At 51.1% G+C, this 19,073-nt stretch overlaps 1 protein-coding gene across 3 annotated transcripts in view; it reads left to right on the top strand.

Annotated features, from left to right (window-relative positions):
- Positions 1-19,073, top strand: part of PLXNA1 (plexin A1) — a 92,239-nt gene that overhangs the window by 65,742 nt on the left and 7,424 nt on the right. For 2 of the 3 annotated variants that reach the window (XM_072347837.1, XM_072347839.1), the window contains exons 15-29: positions 150-286; positions 747-914; positions 1,717-1,810; positions 2,276-2,515; positions 2,634-2,777; positions 3,571-3,805; positions 5,278-5,420; positions 8,564-8,820; positions 10,759-10,825; positions 14,449-14,595; positions 15,179-15,338; positions 15,906-16,009; positions 16,465-16,561; positions 17,000-17,190; positions 18,070-18,239. In XM_072347837.1, the coding sequence (XP_072203938.1) occupies positions 150-286; positions 747-914; positions 1,717-1,810; positions 2,276-2,515; positions 2,634-2,777; positions 3,571-3,805; positions 5,278-5,420; positions 8,564-8,820; positions 10,759-10,825; positions 14,449-14,595; positions 15,179-15,338; positions 15,906-16,009; positions 16,465-16,561; positions 17,000-17,190; positions 18,070-18,239 (2,354 nt within the window). Of the gene's footprint in view, positions 1-149; positions 287-746; positions 915-1,716; positions 1,811-2,275; positions 2,516-2,633; positions 2,778-3,570; positions 3,806-5,277; positions 5,421-8,563; positions 8,821-10,758; positions 10,826-14,448; positions 14,596-15,178; positions 15,339-15,827; positions 16,010-16,464; positions 16,562-16,999; positions 17,191-18,069; positions 18,240-19,073 lie in introns of all 3 variants that reach the window. The other variant, XM_072347836.1, reaches the window with a different exon arrangement.

The raw sequence follows: 19,073 nt of genomic DNA, 5'->3' as shown, positions 1-19,073 counted from the left end.
ACTGTGGGTACCTTGCTGCCATGGGCAGCCCCCAGTGTCATACCCTGTCTCTCCCTCACCCTCCCCATCTCCCATCATCCACTCGTGGATGCTTGGGACCCAGGTCCCGTCCTGGCCCATCTCATGCTGAGGCTGTTCTCCTTTGACAGACACCCACTTTCTCCCGAGTGACCCCCACCCGCGGCCCTCTCTCTGGCGGCACCTGGATTGCCATTGAAGGAAGCCACCTAAACGCTGGCAGCAACGTCACCGTCACCATCGGGGGACGTCCCTGTGCCTTTTCAGGGTGAGGGGCATGGGGCACATGGGTGGGGGACAGGAGGTGGGGGCACTTCCAGAGGCAGTGGAATCCCCAAATAGAGCAGACCCTGTTGAGCTTGTGGAGGAGAGTTCCCCCTGAAACCTTGTGTCAGAGGCTCCAGGAAGAACCCAAAGCACGGGGATTTTTCTCTAAAAGCACAGAGCCCTGAGGCATGAAGTGGATAATTTTTAGATTAGGGATGATAATGGAGCGGCTCTTTAAATATTTTCCTGCGGTAATTACTGGTTATCAGCTCTAATCGCTGCTGTTTGCAGCAGCCACGCAATGGGAACGCTCAGGAGCAGCTCAGCCTTTCCCAGCTGCCTTTTGTTTCATTTCTTGAGTTTCTTTTTCTCTCCCCTTCCCACTCAGCAGTTTCACAAGGGGGTAGGGATGCCGTTACTTCCCTCCTCTCTGGTCCCTGACTGTCCCATTTCTGCCCCAGGAGAAGTGCCCGTGAGATCCGCTGCAAGACCCCCCCTGGCCACGCTCCTGGAGGGTCACCCATCCTCATCAACATCAACAGGGCAGAGCTGAGCAACCCGGAGGTGAAGTACAACTACACAGAGGACCCAACCATCCAAAAGATCGATCCCGAGTGGAGCATCAACAGGTGGGTGCAGGGCTGCCCACAGGGATGCAGTGGGGTGCAGTAGGGCTCTGCTGGGCACGGATCCCCCATCCCGATCTGTGTTCCTCAGCGCTGCTGCAATATCCCCTGGGCCGTGCTCCAGAGAGGAGCGTGAGGAATGGCTTGGCACTGGGTCCCTGCTAACTCCTGGCCTACAGTACTCAGCCTGGCAGGGGGCAAGAGCGAAGAGAGCTTTGGATCTGCTTAATTTCAGCTTGACATTTGGCGGCAGTGAATAAAATTAAAATATTTCCCATCGGGGGATTTTTGAAATGTTTGCATATTTTTTCTAAAAGGTTTGAATTGGCTGGAGAGGAGGCGAAGGAATCCATTAAGTGCTTGTGCTAAGGGAAACCTTCCCCAGGGTGCCAATGAAGAGCAAGCTCTCCAGGGGCATGGCCGAGCTCTCTGGGGCTTTTAACACTAAGTGGCAAAGAAAACCCCACAGGGACCAGCCTGTGCCCATCACCTCCCTCTGCCATGGAGGAAGGGGGTGGTAGAGAGGACCTCCCATTGGTGATGCTTTCCCATCACTTGTGCCTTTATTTGGAGTTGCATTCAGACTCCAAGCCCTGCACTCCATGCAGACGCAGGGTAGGATTTTAGGGCTATTAGGCATCTCAGATGATTTGGTACTGGTCCTACTGTTTACGGTGACATGGCTGGAGAATGGGTCCCTGGGGCACCCAGGCTGGGGCAGGTGAGCTTCTGCCTGCTGGTTGCCCAGAAGTGGGGTCCTTAGGTCACAGCTGCTTTTCCCAACATGTCATCCATCTGTCTCTAGTGGTGGGACGCTGCTGACTGTGACTGGCACCAACCTGGCCACCATCAAAGAGCCCAAGATCCGAGCCAAGTACTGCAGCTCTGAAAGGGAGAACGTAAGTGATGCTTACTGATGGGGAGGGCTGAGAGATCGGGACCAAAGCACAAGGAGGAAGGACGTAATCTCTCTGCAACATACAGCAGAAACCTCATCACTCCTTGGGATCCAAATGTGGTCCCATGGGGGTTGGTGGTATCCAGGGGCTGCACCCAGAAGAGGGGCATTGGGGCAGTGATATCCCTGCCCAGCGCTGCTAGGGTGGGATCCAAGCATGCAAAATTGATGGGAGATCTGTGGGATATCTGCAGGGCAGAAAGACCCTATCCCCAGCAAGCCGTCCCACCTACCACCATCACTTATCTGTAAAAAGCAGCTACAAGGGTGTCACATAGCATCTGTTGATGTGGTGCAGATTCTAAGTCTTAATCCTGTGTCCAGAGCTTGCAGGAGATCCCTATGGGGTCAGACCTTGCCCTCACTGCTGGGAGCCAGGTCTGACCCCAGCTTGTTCCCCCCACAGAACTGCACTGTGTACAATGATACCACCATGGTGTGCTATGCACCCTCCATTGACAACCCTGAGCGGAGTCCTCCTGAGGTTGGCGACCGGCCAGATGAGATCGGGTTCATCATGGATAACGTCCAGGCCTTGCTGATCATCAATACCACCAACTTTGTATACTACCCAGACCCCGTCTTTGAGCCGCTCAGCCCCACGGGGATGCTGGAGCTGAAGCCCAGCTCACCCCTCATCCTCAAGGTAAGGCTGTGTGCACCCAGAGCATGGTTCTTCTGTGGCAACTTTGCTCTGTGACGAGGCTTTGGAGCTTTCTCTGTTGTGCTGGAGCTGACTGCTTTGTTCTTTGTTTCCCCAAAAGGGCAGGAACCTGCTTCCTCCAGCAGCAGGGAACTCCCGCCTGAACTACACAGTGCTGATTGGGGACACTCCCTGCACTCTGACCGTGTCTGAGACTCAGCTGCTCTGTGAGTCCCCTAACCTCACCGGCCAGCACAAAGTCACGGTAAGCACCAAGCACCCTGTGCAGGTGGCAGGGAGGAGGAAACATGGGGCTAACGTGGGGCTTCATATCAGAGATGCAGGAAGGAAAGTAGCTGGTATTAGGGGAACTTGGAGCCCTTGTGTCTGATGGTCCCTGGCTGGGTGTCACAGAGGTATATAATCTTCATGACCCTACTGTGTGTGCTCATCCTCAGACAAAGGTGGATAACACACTTGTAGGAGCACTCCTTGGGAGCCTTTTCCTTACTTCCCATGCATCACTCTCCGTAACTGTGTGCTTGGTGTACGACCAAATGTTTTGTCCTTTTCCTGGCACATTCAGCCAGGTGTTCCTGCACCCTGCCAAGAGTTGCTGGGTGCCAGGGCACAGCTGGAGCCAAACATAGGTGGGTTCCCACCACATCCATGATCCTCACTAGCACTGTAAGCTACACTCTGTGTGCATTGGCTTGTTGCACAGCAGTGCTCATGCTCCCGGTCTACACAGCCTTGCCTGCTTGAGAGGGACCTGACACACTCCCCCCTGGGCTCCCCATCTATCAGGGAACTCACTTCACATCCCATCTGTTATTGTAATGCTGTCTGAATGAGACATCAAACTCCCTGCCTGCTCCGTGCACACATTGGCAGCGTGTCCTGCATCCCATTACCACACGCCATGCCATTCTGGACAAGCTGCTGGGGCACTGAGGGATGCTCTGTGTTTGCCCACATCCCATTGTTCCCAGCCTGGTGGGAAGGCACGGTGCCCCTTTATCACTTGACCTTTTGCTGCTTCTTTCCCTGTGGTGCAGATTAAGGCTGGAGGGTTCGAGTTCTCCCCGGGCACGTTGCAGATCTACTCGGACAGCCTGCTCACCCTGCCTGCCATCATTGGGATCGGCGGTGGTGGCGGCTTGCTGCTGCTCATCATCATCATTGTCCTCATTGCCTACAAGCGCAAGTCCCGCGATGCTGACCGCACCCTGAAACGCCTCCAGCTGCAGATGGACAACCTGGAGTCCCGGGTGGCCTTGGAGTGCAAAGAGGGTGAGTAGTCCTGGCCCTCAGCTTTGCGTTGGCTGTGGGTTTTGTATCAGGCACCATGAGGCACTTCTGTCCTTTACTAACCTCAGTGCGTGGGGTCAGGATTCAGCCCTGTGCCTCCCACCATCCTCTTCTTCCTCCTTGTGGCACTCCATGGACTCTCACCTGGACTCTCACTTCCCCTGTGGGAAAGTGATGTCTCTGTGCCACCCCCATGCTCTGGGTGCTCTCACCCTTTCCCCATTGCCTTTCAGAGAGGGGACAGAACTGAACAAAGCTGCTGTGTCAGAGAAAGGAAACCCATTTTGGGTGGGATGTGGGGATTTTTCCAGTTGAAGAATTGCCCTCCATTTCTCCAAACGTGAGCAAAGGGAGCAAAGAGGGTAGCAAGGGCTGCCTGTGAGCAGGCAATTGGTCTCTCATTATGTGATAGACGGGTGCTGTGAAATTGGACAGAATTCCTTGTATGATCCTGCTGATAAAACCTAATTGCCCATTATCCCCCTGAGCTGGCTCCTGAGGCCCCGACCCTGCCAAGTACCGCCACAACCAGCCCTGAGCCTGCGGATGGAGCAGGCACCTACAACGAGATAATAAAAAGGGGGACGCAAGAAAAGCCCTTTGCTTCCCAAATCCCCATCCCTAAACAGGCGTGTGGATGGCAGTGGTGACAGGGAGAGGGGAGGGAGCTGGTGTCTTGTCTTCCACAGCTGGCAGATAAAAGGATCTGCTTTTAATTAAAAGGCACAATCTCTTCCCTGCCTTTTCTCTTTTCTAGTCCCACTAGTTACAGATAAGATAGCATGCCTTTCAAGCTGACGGTTTGTTTTTTCTCATCAGGCTGACGAGCCTGCAGTCCTCTGCTATGCTTTCAGCTCCCTTTAAAGTGCCGTTAATTTGATTTTTCTGAGGGTTTTCTCCCCCTCACTCCCCCAACCCCTTTCCCATCTCTAGGACTCCTCTCCCGTCAGCTTTTCCCTGTAGGTGCAATTAAAGGTTCAGGACCTCCCTGCATTGCTTTCCCTTGGGAATTGGGAGGTGCTGGGGTGGGTGTGTTCAGCTCTTCAGTAGTATTTAGGTCAAAACAAAATGAGGACATTCTTGTGGTTTCTGCTAACGTTTCCCCCAGAAGCTCTGGCTTTATGCAAACCTTTTCATTCCCATCTGCCCCCAGGATCCCATTGAGCCTGTGAGTGCTGAGTGAGGAGAATTGAAGCTCCTGGGACCCACTGGTCCCGTTCCCAGCTCTACCACTTGATTTATTCCGAGGGGATCATCCCCTTTGTCTGCGGTTCCGTTTCTGTTTCTCCATGTGTAAGATGGGGGCAGTGATAATGTGCAACCCGGAGTGCAGGATGTGGATCTGACTCCGAGCATTGCCCTGAGACCCATCTGTTGGGTGCCAGGGAATGTTTTGGGTGGCAGTGCAGTGTGCTGGGGGCCGTGTTACTGAATTATGATGTTTTTTCATCCAGCCTTTGCTGAGCTGCAGACGGACATTAATGAACTCACTAACGACCTGGATGGGGCCGGCATCCCTTTCCTGGATTATCGCACTTACGCCATGCGAGTTCTGTTCCCTGGAATAGAAGACCACCCGGTGCTGAAGGAGATGGAGGTGTGGTACTGGGTGTCTGTCTGTTTCTGCAGGGTTTCATGCTGGGGAGACACCTCTGGGCTGGAAAGGGGAAGGCATGTGATGTGGAGATGCTCATCCTCTTCCTTGCAGCTTCTGAGCTGTGAGCAGGGAGTTTGGGGGTTCCAGAACAGGCTGCCTTGAGCATGGGGCTGCAGGGGTACTGTGAACCTCAGGCAGCAAGGGATGTAGGCTGGCAAGGGTGGGCAGAACTATGCTGTTTTCATAGCTGGGCTATGCCAGAAGCTAGGAGTAAGCCCACCCCTTCTGCAATAGAATGGATAAACAGCAAATAGCAGAGAGGGTGAAGTGTTCTGGGGCTGTTTGGGGTAGGAATAATAAAGGATTACTGCTGCTTCTGTGCTTGCAGTGTTGGTGGTTGCACTACAGGAGGGATAGAAGAAACTACAGGCATGTGAGCGCAGGCTGAGTGGTTGCTGCTCTCTCTGACATTAATATCAATGTTTATATTAATATCATTGCTGCTGTCATTTTCTACAGCACTTGCTTTATTCAGTTGGATTTGTTTGATGCCTGCATGGTCACTCTTGCTAGCAGACTTGTCCAACATGTTCTGTGTCTGTGGCTCTGTTTCCCAGTACAGAGCCCAAGCTGGGCATCCTGCTCCCCAGAACAGCACCCTTTTCTTTCTCAGCCTTCCCACACCTACCTCATTTGGGATATGCGATGCAGGGCTGCTCGGGCTGCTCTTGGTTGGAGCAATGAGGTTGCGTGAACCTTGGCTTCCCCATGCTTCTGACCCAAAGTGATAATTGATGTTGGTATGGGATTCGCTTGGTATTTAGGAGAAGCACTTAGCTCTGGTGCAGGTTGCATGGTCACTAGTTACACCCTGAACCCTTACCAACTGCAAGCACACGTGTTGGTGCTGTCAGGCATTACAGCCTCAGCTAGGGAAGCTGGCTCTGTGCCTGCTCCTAATCCCAGCTCCGGAGGCAGCGGGGTCCCTGTTTCCGTGGATTTCCCCATGCAGCTCAGGTTTCCCAGATGCTTGGAGCTGTTGCTGGCCATGGGGCCTGGGAGCAGCCTTCCCCTGGGCACAGCCCTTCCTGTCCCTGCAGAAGCCTGGCTCAGCTCAGCTCTGCTCCTGCTCCTAAGGGTATTCCTTAAGATTTTTCCTTGAGGCACTGATGCAGAGCTGCTGGAACAGGTGTGTGGATGGGGCACCTTGAAGTGGATGAGATCAGAAAGCTCTCGTGGCAACATCTGTTGGATGCTGCAGTCCCCTCCGAAGGAGAGAGGGGTGGAAATGATAGCAAACTGGAGCTCTGGAGAGGAAATTGCAGAGGAGTAATTGTGAATTATCCAGGGGGACCAGGCAGGAGTTCATCCACTCCCAGCTCCTAATTCAAAACATCCCACCAGAAAGAGCATGCAAGCTCAACCTTGCCTGGGGCACAAAGGGTTAAAATTGCAAGGAAGGGAAAAAAGAAAAAAGAAAAAAATAACCAAAAAACCTCCAAAGAGATTAAATAAAGCAACTACAGTTGTGCAAGCCTCATATAATTGAATCAGGTTTGCTTTTATTTGTCTCTTTGCTCATGGTGTAACATTAGTTACTGCGGATGACGGGAGGGAAGCGGCGCTCGCTTGCACACCCGCTAATCCACAGCCAAGCATTACACTGTCATTACCAGCTCCTTTTCTCTTTACGTTTGTTGGGGGGAGGTTTGTTGCTTTGTGTGAGTTTAAGCCTGATTAAATATTTAATTCAGTATTGTTCATTTATTTCTGCTAATGATCTGTGAGTTAAACACAGCAGTGCAGGCAGGTGGCAGGGCGGCGCATGTAGGGCTGTGTGCAGTGGGCACTGCCATCCTCTGGTACCTTTCCCAAACCCAATATGATGGCTGCTGTTGGGCAGGACCCATCCCCCAGCTGGTTGAATCCCATCCATGGAGGTGTTCCAGAACCATGGAGATATGACACTGGGGGACATGGTCTGTGGGCATGGTGGGCTTGGATTGATGTTTGAACTTGGTGATATTAGTGGTCTTCTCCTACCTTAATGATGCTGTAAGTTGACGTGATGGGGGCAGTTTGATGGTTGGACTTAGATGATCTTGGAGGTCTTTTCCAATCTTAATGATTCCATGAGGAAGGATTCCTGTAAATGGGGACAGGGAGGTTTGTCACTTCCCCAACTCCATGCTGGGATGTCCTGGGGCAGGTGTTCCCTCTCTCCTGCATGGTGAGGAGACACACGGGGCTCCTGTGACACACATGACAAGGAAATGGGATTATTCTTTTCCTGTGGGAAGCATCAGCAGTTTTGGAGGGGGAAGGTACAAACATGAGGAGCTTCACTGAACCAAAAAGCGACGATCCAAAGTTTTGATTGAAGTGAAATGATTTGATGTGTCAAAACCTTCTCCTTCATTTTGAGTTGATGTTTTGAAATGAAGAGTCTTGTTTTGTCTCCAAATATCGACGCAAAGTGAAATTTCTCACTTATTCTCCCAATCAGGAAGACAAGGGGGAAAAAAAAAAAAATCATTAAAATTGATGTTGCACCAGATAGAGGCTTTTATTCAGAGGAAACCATCTTTTCTAATAGGAGGATGTTGTCTGTAAAAATGCTCGTTTCTGGTAAGAAATATGGTCGGTGCTGAGCAGAGCAGTGCTAATGAAGGCGATGGGGAGATGAAAAGAACCCAGCCCATTCTCAGCTGGACATGGCTGAGATACAACTTCAAAAGCAAAAGGGAATATTTCAGATGGTGTCTGGAGAGGGGCAGACCCAGGTTTCCACTATTTGCTCCTGTCTGAAATCTATCCTCCAAAAGCTAGCAGCTTTACTGATTGCAGAGCTTGGTATTGAGGCTTTATTTGCTTTCTGGGTATTGAAAAGGGGCAGGCACTCCTTCAGTGTGATACCCACACCATGCGTTGGGTGGGAATTGAGCTTCTTGCTAGCTGAAATTTTGATGCATGAGAACAAAGAGAATGTATATGAGGGATGTACATGTATGTCTGTGCGTACGTGTTTGAAGTTGATGTATGCACCGGTGCCCCAAGACTGTACAAACCTGATGTGCAGCCCCCCTGAATTCTCATTGCCCTCCTGCTCGCACCCATCTCCCAGCTTTGCTCTATCCCTGCAGGTCCAGGCAAATGTGGAGAAGTCCCTGACCCTCTTTGGGCAGCTCCTGAACAAGAAGCACTTCCTGCTGACTTTCATCCGCACACTGGAGGCTCAGCGGAGCTTTTCCATGCGGGACCGTGGCAATGTGGCCTCACTCATCATGACGGCTCTGCAGGGTGAGATGGAGTATGCCACGGGTGTTCTGAAGCAGCTCCTCTCTGACCTCATCGAGAAGAACCTGGAGAGTAAGAACCATCCCAAGCTGCTCCTGCGGAGGTGAGTGGCCATTTAAAGGGATGATGCTGTGCGGTGGTGCCCCTGTGTGCCAGCAGCCAACAAGAACCCTTCTTTCCTCACCTCCTCTTTAGGGGCTTTGCCCACCTTGGCAAGCTTGGCAGGGTTTTCCAAGCAGATTCCTGCAAGCCAGGAGTCTCACCCAGGGCCAGGGTAGAGTGTGAGCAGGAGGCAGCATGCCAAGCCCCGCCGTGAGTCTGCCTGGGCCATCAATATTTAATAATAGCTCTGAGCTCTCCTTCATCACTGGCTGATGAATATTGAAAGATACACCAAGTGCTGAACAAAAACAATTAATAAGCTCCACCAGCCCAGCCTGAGGCCCACCATGCCATCCCTTCGCATGCTGTGCCCGTACCAGCCTGCAGCAGGGATGCAGCAGCATCCCTTCAGTGGGGATGGCTGCATTGTTGGCGTGTCACCAGAAAGGCATGAGGATGCCAGAGCATCTTTCAGACATCATCTGATGTTCTTGGCATGGACAGACTGGACAGAGCCCATTGGGCTTTGTGTGCCTGGCCATGGGGAGATGCCTGGAGCACATACAGCTGCAAGCTGGTCCCTGGCTGCGTTCCCTTGGCTGGTCTCTGCCTCATTTGTCACCTATGTCCCAAAGGTTTCTCAGAGCACCTCAAAAGGAATAATGTGCCAGAGCATGTGGTGCAAATGTGCAGCTGGCAAGATTAGGACCGTGGGGGGGGCCAACCCATTTGTCCCTGACCTGAACTCATCCCTAGGTTCTTCCTCTCTTCTTGTCCCTCCACAACAGCAGGCTTCACTAAGGCAGGTGGAGCTGTGGGAGGCTTAGGACAGGGATGAGATTCCCTATTAGTCTGATGCTTGTCCCCAGGTAAAAATTTAACCAGACTTTGCTCTTCCTGCAGCCACAGCATTTGAGGCTGCACTTCCTCCGTCCTTTTGATTAGCCGTGCTGTTGGGTGAAAGAATGTACTTACCGCCCAGAGCAACCAGATTACCATTGATCTTACTGGGGAGAGCTGTTATTTATTTATTTTGTTATTGGATAATCCCCCATTGCTGTGGCATCTGGGCCTGTTGTAGATAAAGACAAACATCTGCTGGAGCTCAGGCTGTGGCACTGGAGATGGATGTTCGGGGCAGTCAGTGGAGGAGCTGGGCTGGAGCTGAGGAGGATGTCTGCTGGTAACATCAGCCCATCCTTTCCTTGGCTTTCTCCCTACATCCCTGTCCTTGTCTCTTTTTTCTCCTCTTAATGGATTAATCTTTGCTGATGGGCTCAGGAAAGCTTTCCTCCTTCAGCCTGAGGTATTACCATCCCCTAATGCTTTAAGGAGGGCTCTGCTATGCCACTGAGGGCAAAAAGGGATAAACCCCATTAACACCAGAGAAAGGCTTGGAGGGGACATCACAACCCTGAGTCAGCGTGAATAAACTCCAGGAAAGTGGATTTCCTACCCCAGCCATCTGGCCATGGAGAATGGCTCCTGTCCCATCTGCTCTGCATGGCATTGCCTTTGGGCAGTGGGGTCTCTCATGAACACTCTTGAGATTCAGTTTCCTTCTGGTTTTTGGTTCCTGAACCAACCTGTGTCCGTTTCTTTGGTGTAACAGGAATGCAGATCTGTCTGGGAGGTTATTAGTATTGCTTGTGCTTTCGGGAGCATCTGCGTTTATAAGTGGCTGATCTGATGATTAATGGGCAGATAAGCTGAGAAGTATAACCAGAGGGTTTCAGGAGGCTGGCTGGCATTTTTACCTGAAAGGGAGTAAAAGTGACTTTAAAAATAATGAACGTGTTAAGGTGGATTTTAAGCTTGTGGCAGCTAGACCAGCCTGTGGTGCAGCGACAGGCACGTTTACTGTGGGCTGTGTGGTGGTGATGGGTGAAAGACTTTCAATGTCCTCTCCTGATGGCTTTGCTCTCTGCCTTCCCTGCAGAACGGAGTCAGTCGCAGAGAAGATGCTGACAAATTGGTTCACATTTCTGCTGTACAAGTTTCTGAAGGTGAGTTTGGGAGGGATTGCTGACCCTCTGTGGGAGCAGAGGTGGGTTCCTACCTCACTGGGCTGGGCAGTGTGTCACCTAGGGCCTGGGCTGACGTGTATCCTCAGTCTGCAGTTCCCTCCTGGAGCGCTGATCACTTCCCAGGCCTTGGTTTCCTTCCCACATTTCTGAGATGTGATTACTGATTCTGGCTTCCCTTCTGGGGAAATAGCCGAGATTGAGAAATGAAATGCAGGCAGGGATTGCTTAATGCATTCTGGTTTTGAGATCTTCATAAAAACAGTGCCTGGAGAAAGGATAAATCTGTAGGAACCCAGATGAGTCTTGAATCCCCTCCCAGTGATCCCCACTCCTCCCTCCTGTCACAACTCAGGAGGATGAGGCTCCAGGATCTGGTCCCACTTAGACATGCTTGTGCTCAGAGGATATTTCTGCTGATTCGATCTCATTTTCCTTCATCTGTCTTTTGAAACCAAGGCTTCTCACAGGGGGCTTGTTTCTCCCAGACATCTCCACTTTTTCTGTCGCTTTCCCTCTAAAAGTTGCTCCTAGGTCCCACTGGGGACAGCAACTTCCCATTGTGCCATCTCATGTGTATACAGGGACAGATGCTGCTGACTGCCTTGCCTATGTTGGCAAGCTCTGTGTCCTGGTGGCTCTTTGGGCTGAGACTGGTGGCCCTGCTGTTGGTTTGTCAGTCACTGAGGTTGTTTCTTGGGATCCTGCCTGGCTCGGTGAGGCTGGGTGGCATGCAGCCGTTTTTGTGGGATTTCATCCCTCATTAAGATAAAGAGAGTTTGAACCATTTCCAGCCAAGAGATGAGAGTGAGCAGGAGTCTGTGCAGAACTCAAGTGATCGTCAACGAGAGGTGATTTATAATATCACTTGCGTGCACTTGGCTTTTTGCCTCTGTCGAGGGACAGCCTGTATCTATAAACATCTAGCTGTAGCATGTGGCGGAGGTTGCTTTCCAGGGGTGGGACAGGAGAAAAGCAGTGCCATTCACAGGGATATTGCAGACTTCCCCAACCTCCTCACGCTGCTGCTTTGCTCCATGGTGTCTCCCCTGCCTCTTGTAATGGCAATGCCATGTTAGGAAGGTGTGGGTAGGACTTTGCAGCCTCCTCCTAAAGGGGAGAGGCAAAGGAGAGGGTCAGATTCCCCCATTTTCGGTGGTCAAATAGGATTGCTATGGACGAGCTTGGAAGTAAACGTGGTTATTCTGCAGTCCAAAGCTCAGCATGCATCGTTCTAACACCCAAGGTGACATGTGGGGATGCTGCTGATTTCATGAGCATGATCTGATGCCCTTGTCCTGTCCCTGGCTGGGTGAATCTCTGTGACTGTGTCACAAGGATGTGGTCACCTCCTTCAGAAGCTACTTTGGATTGGTTCATTTGCCACCACTGGATACAGAGAGAGGGTCAGGGAAGTTCATTTTTCTGAAGCCATTGGCTAAGCCATGGCACTAACAGAAGGTCCCATCTGGTCTACTCGTGATTGCATCAGGAGAAAGAAATCTGCTCTAGGTGCACTATTACAGGAGGAATATGCACAGAGGGCTCAGGTAAACCCACCATTTTACCCAGATCATCTCCCTGGGGAAGTGGTGGAAGCTTCAGTGCTTGGGTCAGTCAGAATGGATGGGAATAGGCTTAAGGGTGCCCCTGCTGTGTTACCTCCATTGAAGGAGACCCACAGGGCCTTTTCTGCCCATCTCCTGGCGGTGAAGATCACAGGTGGCATCAAAAGCAGGGAGAACCCGTGGAGTAGATGGAGAGGTATCACAGCAGACAGTTTGCCAGCAGGAAAACATATGCCTTGCACCAAACCGCAGTAATTGTGCATGTAAATGAGGCAGGCGGATGTGTGCCCAGCTGCCAGAGCTGTGCTCAGCAAACCTGCCTGGAGCGGGCTGGGTGCTTGGCATGGTGCTGGGCTGGGACAGGGATGGGGACAAGACAGCCTCCTGCTGCCCAGGGCTGAGGGTAGAGACAAGATGGCAGTGTTCAGAACCCTTGTTGGAACCCTGCAGTAGCATTTATCAGATTCTTAATGAGACGCCCTGGGAAAACGGAGAGGGATAATTCAAGACAAACAGTGAAAAATGCACGATATTAGGTGCCTGATGAGCTACATCTAGTTGATACGGCAGTCTGAGAGTTAGCTGGCTCGCCTCAGTCTGCACCCAACATGCTGGTGTGTGTGTGAATGTACCATTCACAGGAGTTTGCCTGCAGAGATTATCCGCCAGCCCCTCCTTGTTCTATCCTCCAGACACAGCTGGGTGGTAGTGGTTGCCCATCACCATGTGGGCTGGCCTGTCCCCATTCCATGGCCCCTCCTGGATCAGAAAGCCTGTGTGGTGCTAGAGAAGTGATCTACCCATCACCCGGATCCCTTCCATCCCTCTGGGGAATACATATGACCAAAATCTAAACTATGGATCCCCAAAGAGGTTTATTCCTCATCAGCCAGGCTGGTGTGTGAGCAGTGGAGGAGACAATTCCTGGACTCAGCCATTTATTTTCCATCCATGCTGCATTCCTCAGACTGGAAGACTCACAAGGAGTTTTTATAAGTAATGAAAAGAAGCAATTTCTTGTCTTTCTTCCTTGGCTGGTGGGCTCGTTGTGAGAGCTGGGGGCTTGTGGCTTTGGGGCAGCCCAGCAAGCCGGCTGTTAGCATGTGGCATAGCACCCACCTCGGGTCTCTCACTTCTCCGAGCTGACTTAATGAAGCCAAGTTTGCAAATGAAACATAATTTCAAAGACAGGCGTGTTGTCGGAAGGTCTGGGGATGATGTATGCCTGTTCCTGCTCGTTAGCAGCTGTCTCTTTAATTACCGCAGATGCTAACGAGATGCTAACAGCATATGGTGACAGGGAGAGCAGCCGCACTTTGCACCAAAGTACAATTTATTTGTGAGGCGGCCGGGAGGGAGGAGTGAGAGCTGGTGGGGTAAAATCTGTTGAGATTTCTCCCAGCCCTCCCTGCTGCCATCCTGCCCTATTTTCCCATTCAGGGTTAATGTCTGTATCTGGAAGGGCACGCTGGGATGCAGTGCAGAGGGGCAGTTTGAGCCTTGCGTGGTGAAGTGGTGTCTACTTCCAGCTGCCCTTCTTCAGCTCATGGCTTCAGGCTGGTTGGTCTGTTGCTGTGCCATGGCTTTGGCCTTGGCAGGTCCTGAATTGTTGCAGCTTTAACATCCAGCTTCTTTGGGTGAAGCATCCAGTTCCTCTCCTTTTCTCCCACCTTGTGAGATAGACACTAATGTGGCTAGTAGCTAGCACTGCCTCTGATTGTGGGGGTTTGACAGTAGGGATGTATAGGTGGCAAATGGCTTAGCTGTAGGAAATGGTCTCCCAGTCCATTTCGTCAGGTTGAAGACCTCCAGCAAGTTTTTAAGGAGAATGAATTGCTGCAGGATACAAATTGCCTTCGTGTTCCCCACTTCCTTGCAGTCTTGGGGAAGGTTTGGATGCGGTTTATAAAGCCATGGATGGAGCTTGATGCTGCAGAGGCACAAAAGGCTTCTGTCATTGTGGTTCTGAAAGGCAAGGTTGGTGCCTGACACCTTCTCACCTGTCTCTCTTCCTCCCCTCTGTCCCCTGTTCCACAGGAATGTGCTGGGGAGCCACTCTTCATGCTGTACTGTGCCATCAAGCAGCAGATGGAGAAGGGACCCATTGATGCCATCACCGGAGAGGCTCGCTACTCTCTCAGTGAAGACAAGCTTATCCGGCAGCAGATTGACTACAAAATGTTGGTTAGTGCAAGTGGGATCCTCACTTTGTACTAGTTCCTGCCACGATCCCTAGGCCAGCTATTTAACAGGGTCTTAGAAACAAACATAGGGCTTTGCAGAGAGTGTTTTTTTCTCTTATTACTCTTACCACCATCTGTGGGAATCAAAGTTAGAGCCTGGGGATTACCGTGGGAGATGGAGAACTACTACTTCTCCCATATGAGCTGTCTGTTTTGTCCAGCTGTGTGTTAAGTGGGTTCTTCATCTGGCTGAGACTGTAGCTGGTTCTTCACCATCTCCTCCTCCACCTGAGTGGAGTTGGGAGTGAAATGTGCATGGATAGTGTTGAAGCTTTGCTGTCTTTTTTGAATTGGCATGGTTTGCTGGCCTAGGATTCCCACATGGATATCACATTGCCTATCTGGAAATAGCTGGAGGTTTTGGGTTGGAAGGGGAGAGGTGGAAAGAAAAAGAAAGCAGGAATATGCCATGAGGCTGCACCTTCAGGGTGGCCTGGGATCGAGCAGATGTGACTGTAGACAGCTGCAGCCCCATGCACTTTAATCTGCCATCCTCACACTCAGTTCTTTCTGCCCCTCTGCAGACCCTCAACTGTGTGAACCCCGAGAATGAGAATGCGCCAGAGATTCCTGTCAAGGTGCTGAACTGTGACACCATCACACAGGTGAAAGAGAAGCTGCTGGATGCTGTCTACAAGGGAGTGCCCTATTCCCAGCGTCCCAAAGCTGGAGACATGGACCTTGGTAAGAGAGGGGCCAAGCACTCCCCTTGAAACACCCAAAGGCTGAAAGGCCAAAAAAATATTCAAGGCAAGCAAATGTGAATCTCCTTTAGGACTGAGGACCTGTCAGAGCAGGAGTACTTTTGCTTGTACAGTCCACTTTGGCTAAGATTGCTGTGCTGGTGGCACTTGCTGTGCATGGGAACCTCTGTGGTGAGAATGTGAGTCCTGCCAGTAGAGAGCAGAGGAGCTCTCCATGCTCTGGCTTTGGTTTGGGTTTCAGGAATGAGGCTGAGGGACAAGAAGGGTGGAAATTGTTGGGAACAGTGTTAATAGTCACATTGTTAGAGGAGGAACAGGAGGATGGAGAGGAGTGAAATAAATGGTTGCCAGGGCCAAGCTGATGCTGCTTTTTGTTGAATACTTAGAAACAGCTTTTGCCCAACACCATGTTGACAGTCATCAGTCTGTAGGTTTGAAGGTGATGGCAGGGCTCTTTCGTTTATCCCAGACCTTGCTCCTCTGCTCTGCTTGGCTTTGTCCTCCAAGCTGCCTGCTAACCATGAGCCCTTCTCCCTCACTGGGACAGAGTGGCGGCAGGGCAGGATGGCCCGGATCATACTGCAGGATGAAGATGTCACCACAAAGATTGACAATGACTGGAAGAGGCTAAACACCCTGGCCCACTACCAGGTAATGCTGTCCGTGGTAGAGAGTGCTGAGCAGTCACTAGCTGCTGAGAGCTTGAATATCTCTTCTCCCTCCTTATCTTGGTCAGGGCCTGGGTTTGGCTCTCCAGACCGTGCTGCTCACGTGGGAATGTGGCCGGGGGTCTGTGGTCACTTCTCTGCACAGTCTCTGTGTTTTGGTCCTTCTGTTCAAGGAAGCACTAAATGGTGCGTCTTCAGGACTCCTAGAGACTACTCCGTGCTCTGACATTGCTTTGCTATTTTCAACTCCAAGCTTTTGGTGTATTTCCACTGTGCTCTGTGGTCCTGAAATGTTGCACAGGTAGATGTTGTCCCCTGTCCCTGGGGCAGGGTGCAGTGTAGCTTCATCCCTCTGGGGCCGGCTTCTTCCTGCTGTGGAACTGTTCTTTGACTGCTTATCCCAATGTTGCAGCTTACTCATGCCATCTCTGTCCACAGGTGACGGATGGCTCCTCAGTAGCCCTGGTGCCCAAGCAGAACTCAGCGTACAACATCTCCAACTCCTCAACCTTTACCAAATCCCTCAGCAGATACGGTGAGTGCACAGGGGGATCCAGACCTTGCTCTCTGCTTTGTTGGCAAGGAAAGCAGCACCACGCTGGATTTGTAGACTGAGGCACCTGGACTTGCTGGAATAAGGTCCTCTAAATGCTTGATTCTCCTGTGCTGTAGTGTAGTGGTGTCTGGGAGAGAGCAGTTCCCCACGGAGCCATCTCTTTTTGCAGCGTGTTGGAGGAGGGAGAAGGAGGAAAAGACAAGTCAGATGGCTGCAGCTAAAGGGTCTCCTCCCTTATATTCCCCTGAAATCTAATAAAAGTAGTCACAGGGGCACTAAGCACTTAAATAAGCCTAGATGAGGGTTGGGGCAAATGTGCTTTGTAACACATGCTGAGGTCAGAGCAGAGGATGGGGATGGAGAACTGGTAGAGAGGTGGAGGTCAGTAAGGTATGAATTTCCCTCTGGTGCTTGCAGAGAGCATGCTTCGGACAGCCAGCAGCCCTGACAGCCTGCGCTCACGCACCCCCATGATCACCCCAGACCTGGAGAGTGGCACCAAGCTTTGGCACCTAGTAAAAAACCATGACCACATGGACCAGCGGGAGGGTGACCGGGGCAGCAAGATGGTCTCTGAGATCTACTTGACCCGCCTGCTGGCCACCAAGGTATGACACAGGGACACACAGCTGCCACATGGCTTTTGTGATCTGGGTGAGGAGGGATAAGGATTTGGGTTATCCAGAGGTGCTACTGTTTTTTATTGAACTGCTGCTTCAGTACTGGAACTGTTTTCCTGATCTTTGGATCTGAGCTGGAGGTGACATTTTTGTGTGTCACAACCCTCAGTGTGTGTCCCTTGAGTGAACTTTCCTATTTGCTTTTTACACCCTCTGGCACTTTTACTGTTCCTCATATCACTGAGCAACAGCTGGACTGCAAAGTAGAGGTTCATTGGAGGGGCACCATATCCCATTGATTTGGCTATTGGGGTAAAGCTGCGAAATCAGTGATGTAGGATGGTTAATTCCCTAGGGTGTATGACATACAGCATACACGTGACAGCAGGGATCCCCTTCCCTTGGCCTGCATAAAACAAGGCCAGTACTGTTTGTCTGGGATTTCTCTAGGGAGGATCAGGGGCTGTACTGAAGGTAATGGCTCAAAATAGCAGAGATTGGGGTCAGCCATCTCTCTTGTGATTTGGCTCCCTGCATTGTAGTAATTAAGGTTTGTTCACTGATATTTGTGATCAAGTCTTGGGTACCTTAATGGAACCTAAATAAAGACCACAATACAACTTATATCCTCCCCCAGTTTTTGCTCTATATTGTGTTTTTATGTTTCTAGCATGCCAAACAATGCAGCGAAGGAGAAATCTGCGTGCTGTCACGTTGGTTTAAACCACCAAAAGCCTGTATGGTGACACAGACAGTACTGTGCTTTTGTTCCAGGTTGTAGGAATAGGAGTGAAATTAATTTAAAGGCCCATCTTTGTGCTGTTGCTGGGTGCTGCTGAATGGCCCTTCTCTCCTTCTCCTCCTCAGGGCACCCTGCAGAAATTTGTGGATGATCTGTTTGAGACTATCTTCAGCACAGCACATCGTGGGAGCGCACTGCCCCTCGCCATCAAATACATGTTTGATTTCCTGGATGAGCAAGCTGATAAGCACCAGATCAATGATTATGATGTCAGGCACACCTGGAAGAGTAACTGGTAATGGAGAAGGGCAGGGGGGCAGGGGCTGACGATGTCATAACTAATGATATTCCCACCCTTCCTACAGGGAGCAGAAATATGCCTCAGGTTGTTCCTGGAAATGTTCCAGCACAAGAGAGGCCCATATCTCTGTGTTTGGGGTGTGGGTAAATCTCTCACATGCCTTCCTGCAGTAGAAAAAATGTCAGGAATGCAGTGCTCACACTTGCCCTTGAATCCCTGCTGCCACAGTACCACGTTCCCCCTTATGGCTGGAACTTGCTGAGGACAAACACGATCTTGTTCCCATCTCACCTTGAGTGAGCGCAGCACGGCCTTCTCTGTCCTCTGGGCTCCTCCAGTGGTGCCAGCCTGCATTCTCATCTCAGTTGTCCTGGAGGTGTTTGCCACACTCCCTTCTGTCACTCAGCTGAGCGTGCCCTAACAGAGTTAGTGTAAAACCATGTACGCATCCTCCATAACCTCGCCTGCAGAGCCAACCCATCAGCTCTGCTAATTGCTCTCTGAAAAGTGGGGAGGAGCTGCTTATGAGACCTCAGTGAGCGCTGTGCTTGGGCCAGGGCTTGAGCACATGTTTGCTCCTCCTCTGCAGCCCCCCCTCGACATTCTGTGTTTCTGCTGCCTCACTGATTTCATCTCTCTGATCTTGCCGTTGCTGGAGACGGGTACATACGTTCCCGTGCCTGGCATTTGTTAAATGGCAGCCAAATTGCTTTTGTATAGTTCAGTAACTGTTGGCAATTAGCAGGGCAGGAAAAGAAACATTTTTAAATGGAGATGTGAGAGTGCGGAAGTGCTTGGAACTGATTTATAACTCTGCTTTCTATATTA

This window comes from Excalfactoria chinensis, chromosome 12, assembly GCF_039878825.1.
Source record: "Excalfactoria chinensis isolate bCotChi1 chromosome 12, bCotChi1.hap2, whole genome shotgun sequence".
NCBI lineage: Eukaryota > Metazoa > Chordata > Aves > Galliformes > Phasianidae > Excalfactoria > Excalfactoria chinensis.
This window is presented reverse-complemented; position numbering and strand designations above follow the sequence as displayed.